Source organism: Oryctolagus cuniculus, chromosome 20 (assembly GCF_964237555.1).
Source record: "Oryctolagus cuniculus chromosome 20, mOryCun1.1, whole genome shotgun sequence".
In the NCBI taxonomy this organism is placed as follows: domain Eukaryota; kingdom Metazoa; phylum Chordata; class Mammalia; order Lagomorpha; family Leporidae; genus Oryctolagus; species Oryctolagus cuniculus.
The window spans coordinates 37,967,079-37,987,798 of NC_091451.1; the positions used below are offsets into that span (position 1 = coordinate 37,967,079).

A 20,720-nucleotide genomic window follows, 5' to 3' on the forward strand; every position below is an offset into this window, starting at 1 on the left:
TCCATCCTGGGCCACTCCCTAGGTGTGATTGTGCACCTCTGAGCCTCAGTTTCCCCATCTGTGCAATGGGGGCGCTGCTGTGCCTCAATGAGTCAGGATGAAATAACACAGCAGGGACCCCACTCTTCCTGTCCCTCTGCTGATTCCCAGCCGTCCATGCAGCTTTCTGAGCCTGGACCACCCCCAGCCTGATGGTCAGTGTCCCCTCATCCCCTGAGACACCAGCTAGAGGCCCTGAGAGCCCCCAACAGTGCCTGCCTCAGACTGCAGGTGCCAGACTGGCTGTGGGCCTCTGAGCTGCAGGGCGCCTGGCACATGTCCTGACTTCCCACTCAAGAACTCTGCACAGGACTAGGGGGTGCCTGAAGTCCACACACGTGTACCAGAGCAGGGCACATCTTAGTTCCCGTTTTGGAAACAAGGAAACCGAGGCAGCAGTGAATGACTCGCTGAAGTCACAGGCAGGGGTGATGGGCAAAGCACGTGAGCCTGGGGACCGTGCAGGATGGGCCGGGCCAGGGCGCTGGATCCCCGGGGACCAGCTACATGGCAGGGCTGAGCAGGGAGCGGTTTGTCAAACATTGCCACATGGCTGCCTTGTGCCTAGGAAGCCTGGGCATATAGCAAAGGCCAGGACAAGCCCTGGTTTACGAAGCCCACAGCTGGGGAGGGTGTTTGGTGCAGTGTTTAGTTGCCACTTGGGACACCTGCATCCCGATCAGAGCCTGGTTTGACTTCTGGTTACTGTGCGCCCCATCCAGCTCCCTGCAGGTCCTCACCCTGGGAGGCAGCAGGGGATCCCGCAAGCACTCGGGAGATCCAGCCTCTGGGTGGGTTCTGGGCACCTGGGTTTGGCCTGGCCCAGCACTGGCTGCTGTGGGCAGGAGGGGGTGAACCGATGGATGGGACAGGGATCCCCATCCGTCTCTCTGCCTTTCAAATAAAGCGAAAATAGGTTTTCAAAAATTAAAAACAAACAAGCCCACTGCTGAGTGGGTAAAGTCAGACTCTTCAATGGCTAAAGCAGCCGGCGCCGCGGCTCACTAGGCTAATCCTCCGCCTAGCGGCGCCGGCACACCGGGTTCTAGTCCCGGTCGGGGCGCCGGATTCTGTCCCGGTTGCCCCTCTTCCAGGCCAGCCCTCTGCTGTGGCCAGGGAGTGCAGTGGAGGATGGCCCAGGTGCTTGGGCCCTGCACCCCCATGGGAGACCAGGAAAAGCACCTGGCTCCTGGCTCCTGCCATCGGATCAGCGCGGTGCGCCGGCCGCAGCGCGCCGGCCGCGGCGGCCATTGGAGGGTGAACCAACGGCAAAGGAAGACCTTTCTCTCTGTCTCTCTCTCTCTCACTGTCCACTCTGCCTGTCAAAAAAAAAAAAAAAAATGGCTAAAGCAGCCCTGCACTTGGCCCACGCTCGCAGGCCGGGCACGGCCCCTCTCCAGGTGGCCACACCGGGGCGCACGTCCTTGTCCTGCACCCTCAGTAAGAGTAAGCCGGTGAGGGTGACTCCTGGAGGCAGTGGTGAGGCGACCGTGCAGGGAGGGGCCTGGGGCTCAGGCTCAGAGGTGCTGTTGCGACCCGCAGGGCCAAGTCCTGAGTGTGGGTTAGGATTTGGGCACCCAGCTCCCCAGGGCCCGGGCTGCCGGGAGGTTCCGAGCAGACACGGTGTGGCAGGGAGGATGAACCCGCTGCCCAGCTGGAGGGCTGGCGCGGCCGTTCCGGCCCCTCGGAGCCTCATTTCCTTCATGTGTAAGATGGGGGTGGGATTCTCTGCTTACCAGACCGCAGAGGGGCCCAGCCAGCACTGCTAGGGCGACGTGAGTCATTTGTGCAGGGTCTCAGCACGTCTGGGCCTCTCCAATGAGGCCAGGCTGCCCAGACTGCCCGGGCTCACGGCCCCGAGCACACAGGGCCGCCCTCTGCGTGGCCGGTGGCAGAAGCTGTTTAATTTCTTCCCGTGTTTTCAAGAGGTAGCTTTATGCTCCTCCGCTGAGTTACAGAAGCCACAAACAGCACTACCTGTATTCCATGAGGCTGCTGAAAGCCAAAGCATCCGCTACCACCACCAGTCAGCAAACCGAGAGGACCAGGGACACGTGGTGTCTGAACCCACCCTCCCAGACACGCGGCACCTGCGCGGTCCCTGCCACAGGCGGCAGACAGGGCCAGGGCAGACGGGGCCGGGCCGGAGCTGTGACTGCATGCCTAGCCCGCGTACTCACACCCAGGACAGCGTGCGCCTGCAGAGCGCAGACCCACATGGGGCTCGGGGGTGGCTGCTGCGGACGGGGCTAAAGCAAAAGGGCATTTGTCACCAAGCACAGGCACCGGCGCTGACGGCGACAGCCTGGGGAGGGGTGTGGTGCCACACGCGGCCCTGAGGGTGCTGCCAGGTCCCCGCCGATTCTGCAAGTTCAGGGAAAATGCAGCCGGCTCTGGAAGGGGCTGGGTGGGCTCTGCTCATCCAAGGAGGGACAGAGGCGTACACGAGGGCGACCCACAGAGAGGCCTCGGCTCCAGCTGCTGCCCTCGTCTGCCTCCAGGTGACCTAGGCCCAGCTCCAGGGCCCCGGGGTAGACAGGGCTGTGAGCCACAGCCCGGGGGAGGGGCACTGCAGGACCCCACCGCCTGAGTGACGGCTTCCTCAGGGAGGCGGCAGGGCACACGGCCCCTGGGGCGTCAGCGACTCTGTCCAGTGGCTCCTTGGCCAGCGAGAACACCAGGAGACACGGCCCGGTCTTGGGGGCTGGATCTTGGGGTGGCTGCTTAGCGAGCAGCCGCTTTTCTCGTTGGTTCAAAAACCAGTTTCCTCCTAGGGTCTCCCAACTTCCGGGACAACTGCTGGGCAGGCCCAGGGGCAGAGGGGGCTTCTCCAAGGCCATCTTCTCCTTCACCGAGGCGCCCCAGACTCAGGGAGGCCACGGACAGGAAGCCTCCTACAGTCCCCGAGGCCTCAGCTGGGTGACTGAGGCCCAGCCCCACGCCCATCACAAGCAGAGACCCCCGCCCGGGACACATTCCCCTCAGCTTTCCTGCGAGGCCGGCGGCCGGCACCCAGCTGGGGAGGTGCCTGTGGCATCGTCTTCCAATGCCAGCAGATCCTCACCCAGGGCCTCGGCTCGGGGTGATCCCCGGATGCTACCCCAGCCAAGATGTGGCCTTGCCACTTGTTCCTGGAGCCGTCTGACTGCCCTGTCCAAGGGCCATGGCCAAGAGAGAGGCTCAGGCCACGAGGGTTCCCGCTGCCTCATGACACGGGCCAGGCCGGCCCTGGTCAGTGCCCATGCACCACCACGTGGCATGACCGGCCAGGAAGCAGTGGCCACTGCACCCTGGGGAGGGGCAGCCAAGGCCACACTCACGGTTCTCATTGGCCTTTCCTGCGTGCAGAGCCCCCAAGGCTTCAGGTCGGCCACAGGGGAAACCAATTTGGTTTTGGGACCAAGATAGGCGAGTGTGCACCAGGGGACACTTACGGAACGGGGTTCTGGCTGGCCACTCCAAGGGGCGCCTGTGCTGGCAGCTTCTCCCTCCAGCCTGCGGCCAGTGTCCCTGGCCAGGACGGGCCCTCTGCCCCATGCTGTGGCTCCCAGGGCTCTATGAGGCAAACCCCCGACCCTTGATGTGTACTCATGAAAGACGCATGGGCCCTGCTCCCCACCACACGGAGGCCGTGGAAAACGCTGTCATGGGAAGGCTGGGACCTGACACCCGGGCCCTGGACACCACCCGTGTGACCCCGCAGAGGTAACCAACAAGGTGGCCCGTTCCCAAGGCAGGGGGCGACTGGGGCTTCATTTCGAGGTCAAGCTGTTGAATGAAATGTCTTTTCCTTCGAGACGGGGAGAGCGGGTGACGAAACACACGAGCTGCGTCGTGCAGACGCGCGTGGAGTGTGGTTTGATTTCAGTAGTTTATTTTGAAGACAAAGCAGTGCAAGAGGCCAGCCACGCTTCCCCGCGTCCTGGGACCTGGGGTCAGACCTGGGAAAGGTGACGCACACACGTTCATCGGGGTCGACATTCGGCTCATGTCAACGTGGGCGGCCGCCGGCCTCACCCCAAGGACGCTGGGAGGGTCCCATGGCTTCTGCCTGTCACCGAGGCCCAAGCGCTCCCGGCAGGCACCTGTGGGCCCCAGCCGCTCCGGGGGCGCCGGGGACTCTCCAGCACCCTGTCTCACTGGGCGACAGCACAGCGGTTTCCTTCCAAGTGTGCTGAAGTCTCGGGACACAACAGCACACTTGGGGGTCCCAGTGTCCCACACCTTCCAGGGATGGAGGACGCTCCCACCTGCTCCTTCTCGGTGGGGGGCTGCGGGCCCACATGTCGCCGTCCCAGCGATGGGGTGGTTCCCTCACACCTGGCTGGTTAGCGCTCGGGGCGTGCAAGGGATATGGCCAGGTGGCCGAGACCTGCCCTGGGAAGCTCCTGTGTCCAGCTCCGTCCGGCTGACTGGACACAGCCATGTAGGCCGGCCGTTAGGCCAGCCTTTTGGAGTTTGCTGGTCCCGACTGGCCACGCGAGGCAGACGGCTTCCCCGGGGGAATTACGGGCCACAGCCTCAGCACAGGAGGCACCAGCTGGGCTCCCACCCACGCGGCCTCCCTCCTGGGCTCCAGGGAGCAGCAGCAGCACCAGGTTGGAGGAAAGAGGACCCCAGGCATGGCTGAGGGGCCAGCCAGCCACGGGCCTGGGCCTCCCTGGGCCCCCCAGCACGGTGCACTCCCTTGAGGGGCCTGAGCCTCCTGTGGCTTTCAGGAGAGGGGTCGGCTGCACGTGCGGTGGGGGTGGGGCCACACTCCTAGCAGGAGGGACGCCAAGGAAGGGTCCGGTGTGGGCAGGCTTGGAGAGAAGCGACAGGAGAAACCGTTCGTGGCGTGGGCCGGCTCTGTTCAGCCACCGGCAGCCTGACCCGGCCCAGCCTGCCCCCCAGACGCCTGGTCCCCACCTGCACGGCAGCCACACACGCACGTGCGCACACCCACTCACGCTCAGCCCTAGTGTTGAAAACACAGCGTGTGTAAACACAGCAGGACTCAGTAGCCGGCCCTTTCCCGCAAGGCGGGGCCCCTGCTCTCGCCCTCTCCCAGCTCCCAGTCACCAGATCATGACATCAGATCAGGTTACAGATTAAAAAAGACAAGAATCAGATCATTGGGAATTCTGAGTAGTAGCGTCCCCCGGCGGGAGCTGCCGGCCGCCCCTCTGGGTCCCGCGCTCCGTGGCTACTGGGAGGAGGCCTTGGTGGCCAGGGAGGCCACGCAGTGCTGCTGGAAGTTGGGCGACACGCTGGCGGTGCAGCCAAGTCTCTGGTGCGGCAGCTTGGCGGTGCTGCCCGTGCCGCCCGCGTCGGCCTCCGCCTTCCAGGCCGCGTCCTGGCCCAGCAGGCTGCAGCAGCCCGGGCTGGCGCTGCACGTCCGCTCGGCCGCCAGGCTGCTGTGCCTCAGTGGGGCCACGTCCCCCGCGGCGGCAGCGCTGGCGGCGGCGGCGGCCGAGCTCTGGCCCTGCAGCACGCTGGTGATGTGGTTCAGGAGGTCGGTGAAGAACTCGTTCACGCCCTCGTAGCCTGGGCGGGGGTGGGGAAACAGACAGCAGTGGGGTCAGCCAGGGGCTGGTTGTGCCAGGGATGGAGGGGGGCACCAGCAGGAGCCCATTCAGGGAAAACCCGTTCTGGGAAGCTGCAGGCCTGGCACTGATGGGAACCCCTGCAGCCCCAGCTATTGTCTCCCAGAACGAACCCAACATGGTGGCACAGCGGAGGGGAGGGCGGGGCGCGGCTGGAGGTGGCTCCTTGTGCCCCATAATGAGTCCCTTCCCCTCCCCCCACGCAGCTCCAGCGAGCGCGGCCTTGGCCTGACCCCTGCGCTCGTCTCTGCTCAGCCGAGTGAGTAGAACACCTGTCTCGGGGAGCCTGGCCCCGCGGCAGCTGCTGCCCCACCTGTCTGACTCCTCACCCTGCACGGGAAGGCCCCTGTGCCCCACGCACTGAGGACCGCCCACGGGACCGAGGCCTGTGCCCAGGACCCCAGCCCCTCTGCCCCTGAGAGGAGGGGTCCCCTTCCCTGGAATGGAAACTGCTGGTGCCGACGTGAGCAGAGTCCCTGGCTGCCTGCCACCTGCCTGAGCGGGCGTGCAGGGAAGGGGTGTGAAGGGACACACAGCCGCGAGACGCCCATGGGAGCAGATGTGGGTCCCCAAAAGGAGCCACAGCGTGCCCGCCCTGGGAGGGGGCTCCGGGCACCGCCTCCCCCCACCCCGGCGCGGCTGTGACCACCGCCGCCGGGCCCCTGGCTGAGCGGTCACAGCCCTCAGCACAGGGACACAGGTTTGCACGCAGGCACCACGCGCTGGGCCTCGGGGAGACGCCGTGCAGGGCGTGCCTGCGGGTCTACTCATTGATGCAGCGGCCAGAGGGGGCCGAGCGGGGGCACCCACGGGAAAGCAGAAGGGGTGGATGGCGCAGGCAGCATCTCCAGGCGCCAGTACCGGGCAAGCGTCATGCCGGGCCCTCCCTGTCTACAGACGGACACAGCACTGAGCCAGGCTGGCAGCCCCAGGCCGGGACGGCACCTTCCTCGGTGTGGGCACCGAAGCTCCGGGAGGCCCCGTGTCTCACGGGTCACAACAGGCTGCGCTGGGATCCGACTGTGCCCTGAACAGCACGTGGTCCTGGGTGACCCCACCCTGGGACAGCCCTGGGGCAGGGTGTGGCAGGGCAGGCCCAGGCCTGTGGCCAGGAGTTGCCAGGTGAGGCTGCCAAGTGCCTGGGTGGAGGTGCAAACAGGGGTGGGGCCTGCGGCCACTCTGGGGTCACCGGGGAGCAGAACGCCATTCCCCAGCAACCACTCCGCCAGGTCCCCAAAGTCCAGGGGCCCGGGTGGGGCTGTGTCCTCTGGGGCAGGGCAGAGGCCTGGGAGGAATGGACAGGCACAAACAGCAGGGCAGGCGCCACGCCACGCCACGCCACGCCATGCCACGCCCTGTGTGGGACCGCCTCTTCAGTAATGTCCCCATTGCACAGAAGCCCTATGTTATGAGTGTCCCCATCGCGCCCTCAGTTCCCCTGCTCCTTCTCGCTCCAGCTCATCTCAAGGCCCAGCCACACTGCACCTAGGGTGCCTGGAGCCAGCCGGGTGGCCATCCCCAGGGGCTGCAGAGCGCACGAGGCCTCCTGCCCCTGGCATCCTGTGTCCTCCCGGGCCCCAGCTGTACCCGCTCAGGCCCTGGGCTCTGCCGCTCGTGTTTGCTGGTGGCTCTTCCCCTCCTTGCCCCACTGTGCTCTGGCATCGCCGCCTCACCAAGGGGCCCCACCCCTTGTCCTCTGCTTCTCCTGGGGGGTTGGGTTGGGGGGTAAACTCTCCAAGGGCCTTAGTCTCCTTGCCTTCTCATCTCCTTTCGGCTTCTTGACCCTAAGGGGGCCCAAGGGATGGACTGATTTGGCCACTGAGGGTCAGTGCCGATGCGGTGGGGTGGGAGTCGGAGGCGGGAGTCTGACCACGCCCACCTGCACCTGCAGGGTGCTCTCCTGTGCTGTGTCCGGCTCTCGCCCACTCCTCAACCCACCTTAGGAGCTCATTCTGCAGGTGGGGCTGAGGCTTAGCACAGGGAGCACGCACCCCAGACCCAACAGTGAGGGGTGGGGCTGGCTGTCTCAGCCCCTGCCCCCCGGTCTGCGGCTGGCTGGCTGCAAGCCCAGGGCCAGCAGGAAGGAGGTGGCCGGCCCGCTACTCACCTGGGAAGGCATTGATGTCGATGACGGCGTGCTGCCCCGTCTGGTTGTTGATGATGATGTCGATCCCGAAGAGTGACACGCCCAGCGCCTGCCGCAGGGCCCGGGACAGCGCCCGGATGACCTCATCATTCGGCCGCTCAAACACGCCCTCGATCTCGTCCAGCTGTCAGCACACAGGGGAGGGGGTCAGGCTGTGGGTGGAGCAGAGTTCTCCCCGACTCCCCGAGGCACCATCAGGTCCCGACTCCCTGCCGACCGGGGCAACGAGTGTACACGGCTCGTTACCTGCCCGGGCTCCGCACTACCTGGGAGGCTGCTGGCATTTCACACCCAGACAAATGAGTACAGAGAGGGTCGGGGCTGGTCCGGGGGCACACAGCCCAAAAGCACAGGGCTGTGTGTAGACCCAGGTTTGTCAGCCTCTAAAACCCAGGTTCCCACGGGGAGGAAGCAAGGTGAGCGTCTCAAGACCCAGAATGTGTTATGGGGCCCGGAGCTATGGAGCCAGAGGGCGGGGGGATTCGGGGACCTGGGTGGGAGGACAGAGACCTGGGGAGCACGGGGGAGGCCCAGGTGCAGGGCAGGGAGCCGGAGTGGGGATGCAGAGAGCTGTGACCAGCACCACACTCCCCGCCATCCTGAGAGCCCTGTGACCAAGGCACTAGGGCCCGGCCCCTGTACTGCGGGGCTCGGGCTGGGGCACCGCCAAGCGGCTTCCTAACAGCCACGCCCCACGTGAGCCTGGCGTGGCTCCTGCCTGGCAGCCGGTGGCCGCACTCAGCTTTCAGGGACACTTTCGTAGGGCTATTCAGGCCGGCTCAGCCCACAGTTCTCCCACCTGCCCTCACTCCCTGCTCTGGTCACAGCGGGCTCGGGACAGGCCCCTGGTCAGGGCCTCCAAGGCGAGAAAGGATTCTGGAGTCTGGAAATTTGGATGTGAAACTTGACAGCGACTTCCTACCTCTGCGGACTCAGGGAACAGCACTTGGCCTCTCTATGTCTCGGTTTGCTCATCTGTAAAATGGGACTAAGGAAGCCTCCACCGCACACTTGCCCGGAGGTGGGGCTAGCACAGGCCTGACACCTGGGTACGCTCACCAGCCAATCAGGCTAATTAACCACTGCCCTCTGGAGGCGGATGAAGGCCTGGGACACAGTGGGCGCAGCCTGTTTTGGCCCTGTTTCCCTCTTGCCCTGGACCCGCTTGCTGCCCCCATGCCTTCAGGACCCCCGCCCATACTTCCTGGCCTCTATGCTCCTCCACGTGGCTGGATCCTGGTACTCGGTGTGAGTCCAGGTTTCCCTCTCTTTTAGGTGGGACCCTCACTCTCCTATGCATTTCTCCCACTGAATAAAAAGCTTAAAAACTTATTAAAAAAAAAAAATAGCACCGGCCTGCCGGACGGAGGGGCACAGGGCTTGCCCAGGCACTCGGTCCTGGAGTTCCAGGGGCTGTGAGCTCGGGGGCCAAAGGGAAGGGGAGACTTGACCCACATCAGACAAGCTAAAGCCAGCTCAGTAGGTAACCCAGGGGCGTCTTGTCCCATACAAGACGAAGCTAAAGCCGGCTCAGCAGGTAACCCAGGGGCGTCTGGCCTAGTGGGTCAGACCCCACATCCGGGTACCTGGACTTCAGCTTCCGGATAACGCAGCCGGCAGGAGGCAGTGGTGACGGCTCAGGCCCTGAGTCACCGCCACGCACGCACGTGGGAGACCTGGGCTGAGTTCCCAGCTCCAGGCTTTGGGGTCCACCTCGCCCTGGCCACTGGGGGCGTCGGGGGAGTGAAGCAGCCGATGGGAGCTTGCTCTCTCTGCGTCTCTCTCAGAAAAACCCAACACTTGCCAATGTATGTTACACTGAATGACAGAAGTCAGACACGAAGGGGCCACGCCCTGCTATAAAGTAGCTGGAACAGGTCCTCCTCCGAGACAGAGCAAAGCAGGGCGCCCGGGGCTGGGCCTGGGGGCCCCGGGGTGGGGACTCCCTGGAAAAGGCTTTTTCTTAAAAAAGATTTATTTATTTATTTGAGCATCAGAGTTAGAGAGAGCGCGGTCTTCCACCTGCTGGGTTCACTCCTCATGTCCACAATGGCCAGGGCTGTGCCAGACCAAAGCCAGGAGCCAGGAGCTTCTTCCAGGTCTCCCATGTGGGTGGCAGGGGTCCAAGCACTTGGGCCATCTCTGCTGCTTCCCCAGGCCATTAGCAGGGAGCTGGATCAGAAGTGGAGCAGCCGGGACGCGAACCAGCGCCCGTACGGGATGCCGGTGCCGCAGGCGGCAGCTTCACCGGCTATCCCCCAGCGCCGGCTAGCCCCGGCTTTGTTCTTGTGCCAATAAAAGCATTTTGGATCCTGAGAGGGGCGGAGGTTCACAACAACGAGAATGTACAACAGCCACCGAATTGTTCACTTTAACGTGAATTTCACCTGAATTAAAGAAAAGTCAGTGAAGCTGGGCCAGGAAGGCTGGGGACAGAAGCCTGTCTCCAAGTCGAACGGCCCTCACCCCAGCCCAGAGGCGGAAGGCACACCTGCGGACAGCGACCCACACTGGCACCCCGCCGGCCCTGCAGACGGGGACCCCTCCCGGCACGACGGCACCAGGCGTCTCCTGAGGGGCAGGCGCCCGGTCCTGCTGCCCTCCCCACCCCCGCTCAGCAGGGAGGGGCAGAGGTCCCACAGCTCTGGCCCTTGCCAGGGCGCGGAGACCCAGGCAGACTGCAGGCCGTGAGCCCCCCCCCACACCAGGCCTTGTTCTCTTGCCCCAGTAAACGGACTAATCAAAACAGCGACGCCGTGAGATGCCAGTGGCGGCAGGGAGAGGGGTGGTGCTGGCGTCTGGGGCCCGAGGCACAGGGCCCCCGGCAAGGCAGCCTCAGCCATGGCCCCATCACACTGCCTACAAAGACCCCTCCTCAGCCGTCCCGAGAAGCCACTGGATGGTCGGAACCCAACAGCCACCGCAGGGCGAGGCAGAGGCACAGGATTCTAGACACCATCAGAGGTTCTGGAAGCCAGGGAGGCAGCGGGGCAGTGAGGGAGTCACGTGGCTGGCCCTGATGCCCCGTCCCCGCCACAGGGGACCCTGAGCCCCCAGCACCCTGGCACTGCCGTGCGCATTTTTCATCTATGACACTTTCAGGGGCAGGAGAAGGAACCCAGGCTCCGAGGGGCACCGTGGCCTGCCCGAGACGGGTTGGACCCCAGGCAGCCACAACAGGGCCCAAGCTCTTGCCAAGCCCCCATCCTGGCTCTCGGAAGGTCAAAAGGGGGACCTGCAAGTTGGGTGGGGCTGGGCCCACCCTAGGGTTCACCGGCTAGGGGTGGGGGGCTGCACAGCGCTTCCAGATTGTGGGAACAGAGCTGCCTGGGTCAGGCTGGCCTGGGATACCCAGGGGGGGCTGAGACCCCAAGAGGGAAAGCTGGTGCTGGCTGCAGGCCTGCAAGAAGGAGGAACGGACCCTGCAGGTCTCCGGGCTGACCGTTCCCATTCATAGACGAGGACACTGAAGCCACGTGGTTAACGGGTGACCGTCCAGGAAGTCCCTTGGCACTGGCGAACAGCCCCAGTGGCCACCGGCCTGTGCCCTGGGAGGAGCGGGCAGGGACACTTCTCAGGAAGTGTGCAGGAGGCAGCTCCCCTCTGCCCTGCGGGCCGAGCTGGGCTCTGCCCAGGAGAAGCCCGCAGGAGGCCAAAGCCGAGAACAGGAGAACCTTCTCGCGCACAGAACACCTGCTTCCGTCTCGTAGCGCACGCGGCCAGGCACTGAGGGGACCTGTTTAAAACCTGCTTGTCTCCAACGCTCCCGGGGGACAGGTCCCAAAGTCCTGATGGACAGCGGCAGCCCCCCAGGGCCCCGGCCACACCTGCACAGCTGCCCCTCCAAGGAGACAGAGACCACCAGCGGGTGGCCGGGCTGCAGGGGCTGCAGGGGCTGCAGGGGCGGGGGCACAAGGAGAGGCAGGCCTGGCCTGGACTGCACAGGGTGGGGGGAGGCACAGGCCTGCGGCAGCTCATGGTTGAGACCAGTCCAGCATGGGAGGGGCAGGGACTCACCTCGGTCAGGACGGATGACGACTCCGGCTTGGACACGTTGTGGCTGTTGAAGAAGATGGACTCACGGTCTGCGAAAAGAACGGACAGGAACCTCAGCGAGAACCTCAAGGCAGGGACTCGTCCCCCAGCTGCCACCAGGGGGCAGCACCTCCCAGTCATGGGGGCCTCGGGCTCTTGAGTCCAGCAGCAGTGCTGGGGCACCCTGCAACCCAGGGAGATGCTACGGCACAGGCAGACCGCGCCTGGCCAGGGACCCCCTGCCCGCAGCTCCCACAGGGAAATGGCCCATTGGGCGAGCTGCCTCGGCTCCCTCCCCTGGTCCCTGAGCAATGTCACCCAGGGACCACCACAAAGGGGGCTAAGGGGCTGGGAGACGAAGCGCCCAGATGTCACAGGCCGAGGTCTGGTAAATGCCTGGTATCCCGGTGCCCCCAGCGCTCTCCTGGGAACACGCTGGGCTACGGTGCCCACCCGTGCTGAGACAGAGGGCCAGGCTGTTCCCCAACTATTTCAGGACACAGGCGGCCACAGGGTCCATCCGTGAAGCACACAGAATGATTTCTGCCTCCCCTGAAGCCCCTCCACGCCCTCCCCCTCGTGCTCCCGCTCCGCACCTGCCTGGACCCTACAGCCCCTCCCCCAGTCCCACTAAGGCACCCAGAAAGACAGAGCACCGCCAAGAACAGACAGTGATATGCAGATGGGCACTCATCCTCCCTCAAGGAGACATGGCCTTGGGGAGCGAGCCACGGTCAGCCTGGGGAGGCACGAGGGTGGTGGGCCCACCGGAGCCGTGTCCTGCAGCAAGGGGCACAGAGCCCTGAGCCCTGGGGCTGAGCTCGGGTAAAGGCTGCCATCCCCCCACGAACAGCACAGGACCCCCAGGCCGGGAGCCCCCACGTGGCCCCACAGCCCGTCGGGGCCCTTGCAGGGTGGGGCCTGGTGGTTCCTGTCCTCCTGGACACCAGCCCATCCCCGGGATCCAGGTCCCCGAGCACAAGGGCGAGGAGGCACCGGCTGAGGGCAGCCCGGCGGGCGCCCACTCTGGCTGCCAGCGGCCCCAGCGGCGCCACGACAATCATGCACAAGGAAGTGACTTGGGCGGAGGCCAAGCAGGGCGGCGTGGACATGTACCTGGCATGCTTCCCGCTAGCGGGCCACAGAGGCCCCCGGCCGCCCCGGTGTGCCCGACAGGCCTCCCGCCGCTCCGACCAGAGCCAGTCCAGACGGGGGGCACGAGAGACGGTCCTGGGGAGGAGCCTGGGGAAAACAGATACCTGCAGGACTTGTACGAGTGCTCACACTCCCAGGCGCCAGCCGCTGAGACGGCGGCCTTGGCGTGGGGGTGGGGGTGGGGCGGTGGCAAGGCGCCACGGGCCAGAGCGGGTGGGGCCTTCCGTGGACACTGCCCACCTTCTCATCCCGACACCCAGGCTGGCCCAGGCCCCTCAGGCTCGGGGCACCTTTGCACCCACGCCCCTGCCAGTGCCCAGGGGAAGTGGCCAGAGTGGCAGAGCGGAGCCGGGGTGGGGGGGCGAGCAAGGCTGGGCCGTGGGGGGCTGGTCAGGCCCGCTGAGCCTCTCAGGGCTCTCCTCCCCTGCCCTGAAACCCCTCCATGGCCTCCCCCTCGTGCACCCCTCCACACCTGCCTGGGCCATACAGCCCCCCCAGTCCCACTGAAAGGCACCCAGAAAGACAGAGCACCCCCAAGAACAGACAGTGATATGCAGATGGGCACTCATCCACCCTCAAGGAGACGACCTCCACTGCCTGCTGCTGCTGGGGGGAACCTGGGCCAGGCGGCTGCACAGAGGGCAGCCGGGGAGCCCCATGTGTGGCCTAGGCAGCAGTCAGAGTGAGAAGGGGCAGCTCCCCAGCCACTGCCTGCCGCCCAGGAGCTGAGAATGGGCCAGTGCCCCAGGAGAGAGCCTTGGAGCCCAGTTCCTTAAGATGCCCAGGCCCCGGAAACCAGAGGCAGCAGACAGGGCGTGGCCTCCGGGGCTGGGTGGTGAGGCCCCTGTTCCCAGGAGCGCCCTGGATCTGGGGGCCTCTCGTCTACACTCTGCTCCCGGGCTGGTCCCGAGCAACACACAACCACCACCAGCCGGCAGGGCAGGGGGGAGAGGGAAGGGAATGCTGGGTGTGTGTGTTTGAAATGGACAGAGGAGGGAGACGAGTGGAAAAGAAGAGCAAAGGGGCAGGTGCTGTGGCTCGGCAGCCCGAGCCGCCGCCTACAACGCCGGCAGTGCCAGAGCACCGATGTGAGTCCCGGCTGCTCCGCTTCCAAGCCAGCTCCCCGCTAACGTGCCCGGGGAAGGCAGCAGACGATGGTTCAAATATCTGGGCTTCGGTCACCAAGGGGGAGACCAGGAGGGAGTTCTTGGTTTCTGGCTTTGGCCTGGCCCAGCTCTGACTGTTGTGGTCATTTGGGAAGTGAAATAGCGGATGGAAGATTCTCTGTTGCTCTGCCTTTCAAATAAATAATTTAATTAAGGGGAAAAAAGAAGAATAAATGACAAGATCAGCCCAAAATGTCCCAAAATGCATCCCCGAGCTGTGGCCACACGTCTCAGGGAAGTGCACGTCACAAGGCTATGGGTGGGGACCAAGCCTTCCGGTGGCCACACAAATGTCACTTCTGCAGAGGGGCCACCTGTGGCTGCCGCTCCCGATGGCGTCCCTCCCCGCCGTGATGTCACGGGACCGGTGCTCCCTTCCCCGGGACCCCTCGTCTCTGCTGACGGTGGACACTGACTTCTTCCCGTGTCCTGTCTCTCCCACTGGATCAGTCACTGCTGAGGCGGGGCGCTGCCCGCCAGCTGGCACGGGCAGCTTTAGTATCGCACCATTCCTTGCACTGTTAAGCTTTAAAGCAACGACCAGCCGATGACAAGTTTTACTGGAACACAGCCTCGCCCATTCGTTCACGCAGCATCTACAGCCGCTGTGATGCTCCCACCACAGCTCAAATAACTGCGACAGGGCCGCAGGTGTTTAATGTCTGGCCTTTTGCAGAAGCCTGCAAAGCCCGGCTCCACATGTCAGACATACGTCACTTTTATGCACACCCCAGGGGAAAAGGCTCAGGTTGGAAAGCACGGCAGAGGCCCTAGCAGGAAGCTGGGAGCCCAAGGCGCTGTGTGCTCGGGGCCAAGAGGCCTGCCCATTTCTTCCCCGGCCCTGGGTCGGGAGGGCAACAAGCGCCCCAGAATGTGAGCCCTGGACGCCTGCTACAAACGCATTCCCCCTGGAGGCCAGCACAAGCCAGTGTCAAGTCTCTCAGTAAGAACCTGACGTCAGCCCCAGGCATCCGTCAGATGCCACTGACTATAAAAAGTCACACACGTGGGGCGGGTGCTTGGAGCAGCAGGTGACACGCTGCTTAGGACGCCCACATCCCATCCTGGAGAGCTCAGGTGTGGGCCCCGGCTCTGCCACTTGATTCCAGTGCCCTGCTAATGCGCACCGTGGGAGGCAGCAGGCCATGGCTCGAGTACTTGGGTCCCCGCCACCCACCTGGGAGACCCAGGAGGAGATCCAGGCTCCTGGTTTCTGTCTGGCCTGGCCCCGGCTGTTGCAGGCATCTGGAGAGTGAACCAGCCTACGGGAGCTGTCTCTCTGCCTCTCGAGTAAATACAGAATTTTACAAGGAGGGGAGAAAGAAGGCAGTTGTGGAACGAAGACGTGTGTTCTTGTCTCCATTCCAGGACCAGAAAATTCCCAAGTAAGGAGCCCTCCCTTGCTTGCATGGGCGTGGGAACCACAGCACTGGCTGGCCCGAACCTGTCCAGCTCGAAGGGTCGCTGTCGCCCTGTGCTCCTCGCCCAGGAAGAGAACACGGAGTTAAAAGCATGGGCTGCATGCCACTGCCCTGGCGCCGTGCCCCGGAGGCAGTGGGCACAGAACCAGACTGACACCCGAGCAGCTCGGCCTGCGTGGGCATCACGGGCGTCTCTCTGCTTAGCTCCGGGCAGCTCTCGGCAATTCAGCACCGGGCTGTGCTTTGTGCTGAACAGGCCGCGAGAGGAGCGGCGAGGACAAGGCGCCCTCACTCCATCAGACGAGGGGCAAACAGCCTGCAAGTGGCTCCCGGTGCAGCAATGGAAGCTGGTGCAGGGTATTTGCATCCAGGGAGGAAAAAAAAAAAAACAACTCACACTTTTGTATGCATAGAAACTTTGAGAACTGGTGGTAAACTGCTCTTAGAGATGGAATCATTTGGGTAAAAGAAGAAAAAAGAAAAGCATTGGTGTAAGACAGAGTGGCTCTTAGTTTAACCCATTTCCCATAGAGTTAAAGTAAGTATTTAAGACACGTCAAGGGGACGAGCAGTCGGTGCAGTGGTTAAGATGCTGCCTGGGACGCCTGCATCCCCGGGTTCAAGTCCTGGCTCTGGCTCCAGATTCCAGCTTCCTGCTAACGTGCACCCTGGGAGACAGACGGTGACGGCACAAGCAGTTGGGCCCCTGCCACCCACGTGGGCAACCTGGATGGAGTTCCTGGCCCCTGGGCATCTGGGGAGTGAACCATAGGCTAGGTTGGATGTCTGCCCCTCTCTGCCTTCAAATAAACACCTTTTTTAATCAAGAAAATAATAAGAGAGTTAAAAAAAAAAAGTCAAGCTCTCTGGTCCACACTTGGGATATCATCTCTTGGTGGTACCCAGGCACCCATGGAGCCCTCCCGACCTGGCCTCTCCACTCGAGAACACCCCGGCACGCCCGTGGTGGGGAACATGGCAAGTGCTGTGGATGCAGCCCAGTGCGGGTGGCCTGGCCTCAGAGGGGAAGTGCAGAGTCCCCAGGGCCCCGACAGCTGAGCTCCTGCACGGGGGCTGCTTGGCCAGCCAGGGACTGGGGGCGCTCACAGGCGGTCCTGTTTGCTGGGGTGGGGAATGAGAGACCCGCGCACACAGTGGCACTCAATGAGTTTGGACAAATCAGCCCACGGCAACCAGGGTCCTCCAGAGCCCTCGGGAGAGCTGTGCTGGCCCCGCACGCACGGCCACTGTACCGGAGGCTCCTGCAGCCTGCCCCAAAGACTCAGAAGCCCTAGACCATTCCTTCGGCCATGAGGTTTGAGCGCAGCGTGGGTTTTAGAGTGCCCGAGGACGGTGTGGCATCAGGCCGGAAGCAGGTGAGGGAGGAGCCCTTCCGGGGGCCCGTGGACTGCTCCCCTCGGGTCCACTTCCAGCCCCCGGACTGCAGGTGCACTGTAAGTACCACCACCGGGAGTCCTGCAGGATGCTCGGGACCACCATCCGCGGATGGGCGCTGTGACCCAGAGGCTGGAGACCCCTGGCGGCGCATGGATGCCGCTCCGTGTCTGCGGGGGTGGCAGCTGCCTGGGCTCAGCCTCCCCGTCGGGAAGTCAGACTGGAGAGGGAACGGCGGGACGGAGCCATCAGCACGGGGGCCTGCCTCAGTCCCTGCCCACCGAGGGACCACTCAACAGCGGGCCACACCTCCTCCCATGTGGCCCTCTGGGGCCCTCACTCTTGTAAGCCCCAGGTGTCCAGGGGCTTCCTGGCGTTGGGGGTGAGCAGAAGCGCCCCTGACGGCCCGGTCCCCCAAGACCCCTCCACCTACTCACCGTCGCTGCTCGCGCAGCCCTTGGCGACCCCCACGCCCCAGCACGCCCCGAGTCAGGTGCGGCCTCTGCCGGTGTGCAGGGCCTTACCGGATGTGCCTGCGGAGAAGTTCTTGAGTGACGGCCTCTCGACCACGGTGTAGGACTCGCCGACCACGAACACCTTGTACAGCACGGCGTTGTGGTTGATGAAGTTCTGCACCACACAGGGCGGCTGGATGGCATTCAAGCCCTCCTGGTTGAACACGATGGCCATCTGTGGGGACAGGGGGCCCAGGGCTCCGTCACCCCTCACCCCCGAACCCAGCCTGCAGCCCAGGGCCACTTCCCCTGTCCGTGGGCCATCAGGACCCCCGGGGAGCCTCGAGCCAGGGAGTGCAGCGGGACTCCACAGGACACCAGGGCCTCAGTTCTGCCCTGAGGGGTTGGGAATCCTGCCTCTGCCGGGCCTGCCACGTTGGGCTGAGCAGGCTGTCCCAGGGCCCTCTCCACTCTGCAGTCCCAGGGAACAGCACCCGGGATGCGTGCCCCTCCACCCCTGGGGTGTCCTAGAGGCTCCCCCACAAAGACCAGGGGTGGGAGCAGGACACAGAAGCCCTGCCGCAGGGCTGGGAGGCCTTGGGCGGAGACTCTGCTGACAAAGGCCACCCTGGCGAGCACTCAGCTGAGCCGAGCTCCAGGGGAAGCACGTTCCGGGAGTTAGTGGGTACCGTCCTCATGGCGCACACCTGGGGCATACATGCCGCCTCCCCTACTCACAGACCAGGGAACTGAGGCCCTGGGCCATCCGGTGACCTGTTCCCAGGATGCACTCGGTGTGTGCCCAGCACCCAGGCCTCTTGGGCAGCGAGCCTCATGGACATGGCCAACAGGATCCGTCTTTGCGTCCCAGTCCCTGGCTCCTCTGGGGACAAAGGTGCCCGCCAGGGGTTTGGGTAGGGGGCTGAGACAGGGAGGGCAGAGGGACAGCTGTGGAAACCCTCCCCGCTTTGGCTGAGGCTGGGTGTGCCCAGGGCCAGGCCCAAGGCTGGGGGCACAGAAGGGCTGACCCACAGCCCAGTGGAGCTAGCCTGGCTGATTCCCCAGCCCGGGGCTGCTGCACGGGGTGACGGGGCCTGGCCAGCTGGCCGCCTGTACCCGCTGTCAGAGCGCCACCCCGACTGTGCCTGCCCGGCACCCTGATGTGCAGCACCCAAGTACAAACGCAGGCCACGCGAAAGGACAGCAAGTGCCTGTGTGTGCTTGGCCGGGCCGGGTCTTCCTGGCCTCTGACGAGGACCCTGAAAGCCCCATGGAGCACGGGCGAGGCCCCGGGCGGCTCTGGCGTCCCACGGGGTTCACGTCTCCAATGCCGCACCTGCTGCCTGAGCAAGTGACAACAGCCAGCGTGGGGTGGCTTTGCGGGGGCTTCAGGCAGCCCAGTGAGAGCCAGAGAGACTTCCCACGGGGAGCAGGCCAGCGCAGCTCCACGGGCTGAGAAACCATGGAGAAGACCTGGGTTGGGGTGGGTGGGGGGCCTGTGGGCGTGAAATGACAGCAGAGACCCCGGCAGGGCTTGGGCAGGTGGGCACGCAGCGAGGCCCGGACAGAAAGTCCGACTTCCTGGGGAAAGCCAGCCCTGTGCAGGGGGTTCTCTTGTGTCCTGGGAGCACTCAGCATCCCAGGGCACCCCGACACACAGGAGGCGCTCCCCCACCCCACTCTGGGCCCAGGGAGGAGGGCAGCCACAGCAGAGGAGGGGTCTCCACACACGCGCGGCCGGCTATGGCTGGGACAGCAGCCAGTGTCTGGGTGAGGGAGGGTGCACCTTCGTACAGGCCATGAGGGCTGTGAGGGCCTCCCCCAAGGGCACGGACCCACCCCTGGGGGCCGAGCCCCTCATGACCATCAGCCACACACCTCCACCCAGAACGCCTATCAACCTGCCATCACCTAGCCTGCCCCAGGAGCTGGTTCCCGGGCAATTATCAGACAAGCCCCTTGGTCAGGCCCAGGGAGAGCCCCGCAGGACCCCTGCAGATGGTCTGTTACAAGGACAGACACGGTGGGAGGCCTGGAGGTGACGATGTAGGAGTCCCAGGTGTGTGTGTGACCATCCCGCCCCCCCCTTCCCACCTAGGCCAGCCCAGTCACAGAGAAGACCCCACACCTCCTCTCCCAAACAGCCGGGGAGCCGACCAGCACAGCCACCATCGGGGGTGGCCGGGGCGGGGCCAGACGCGGGCAGGCCGGCGCTGGTGGTGACAAGGGGGCCAGGCGCTGCCCTAGAGCCTTCCTGGTCCCTGCCCTGGCCGTGGAGCACACACCAGCCCCACCGTCCCCGAGGGCTCCCTGATCCTAGGAGACGTGGATCTGGGCAGTGGGCCAGGTACGAGCAGCTGTTCCCGCCCCCCCGCCCCGTGTCTTCCCAGGGTTGGGGCAGCCCCGTCAGGGCGCGCCCACCAGGACGGCGACCGTAAGGAACACGACAGAAATCCACAGGTCACCGCTGTCAGGTCTCGCATTTGCACTCCTGTGCCAGTGGGCAGTGTTCCCGGCAGTCGGGCTGTCCAGGGCCAGGGCCCAGTCGGGGCACCCTGGCGTGCACCCCCAGGGCCTGGAGACAACACCCAGGGTGGTTCCTGAGGATTGGGAGCCCCGTGTGGCTCTGCGCCCCCTCCCCTCCTCCACCGCCTCTTCCCGGCAGGACTCACAGCTCAGCCTCCGGTCCCCGGCACCCGAGGGGGGCCTGCTCCTTGGCAGAGTGAACCACGGATCACAGCAGCTGGTGCGATTCCTCTGCCTCCCCAGCCCCTGTCTGAGTCGGGGAGAACCCTCCCTGGGGCCTGCAGAGTGGCCGTCAGGATGGGACCAGTGTCCGCTGCTGCTACTCCCCCTCCTATGGGGCACACACGGGGCCGCAGCGAGCAGGGAGCCGTCCGTGGGGCAGGAAGGGTGCCCTCGCTAGAAACCCACCCTGCTGGCTCCCTGGCCGGGGCCTTGAGCCTCCAGAAACGTGGAACCGGCAGGGTCTGGGCATTGAGCCCCCTGCTCTGTGCGGCTGGGTTGGGGCCGCCGTGCTGACAAAGGCCAGCGCAGCCTTGTGGCTGTGGGGATGGGGCTGGCAGCGCTGAGCTGAGGCTGGAGACGGCACACAAAGCCACAGTGTTTCTTCTGCTCCCTCCTGTGACGTCCAGGCAGGCAGAGGGGAGGGAGGCAGCCAGGGTTCCGGGGGGACAGGGACAGCCCGAGGTTCTGCTCACCTCGTGAGAGTTGGTGCCATGAGCCACTCTGGTTTTGCAAACTGTGGGCGGAGAGAAAAGCGGAGAGCAGTTAGCAAGTCCGCCCCTCCTGGCAGGCACTCG

The 20,720-nt window shown here is 64.7% G+C and overlaps 1 protein-coding gene across 4 annotated transcripts in view; it reads right to left on the minus strand.

Annotated features, from left to right (window-relative positions):
* Positions 1–3,891: 3,891 nt before the first annotated feature.
* The window catches only part of ITPK1 (inositol-tetrakisphosphate 1-kinase), a 142,628-nt gene continuing 125,799 nt past the window's right edge, over positions 3,892–20,720 (minus strand). For 2 of the 4 annotated variants that reach the window (XM_017349458.3, XM_070065553.1), the window contains 6 exons: positions 20,619–20,659; positions 17,467–17,632; positions 12,922–13,047; positions 11,788–11,855; positions 7,732–7,894; positions 3,892–5,565 (listed from right to left, as the gene is read on the minus strand). In XM_017349458.3, the coding sequence (XP_017204947.1) occupies positions 5,225–5,565; positions 7,732–7,894; positions 11,788–11,855; positions 12,922–13,047; positions 17,467–17,632; positions 20,619–20,659 (905 nt within the window). In that variant the 3' untranslated portion in view covers positions 3,892–5,224. The remainder of the gene's footprint in view (positions 5,566–7,731; positions 7,895–11,787; positions 11,856–12,921; positions 13,048–17,466; positions 17,633–20,618; positions 20,660–20,720) is intronic. The other 2 variants (XM_002719591.5, XM_070065554.1) reach the window with 1 other exon arrangement.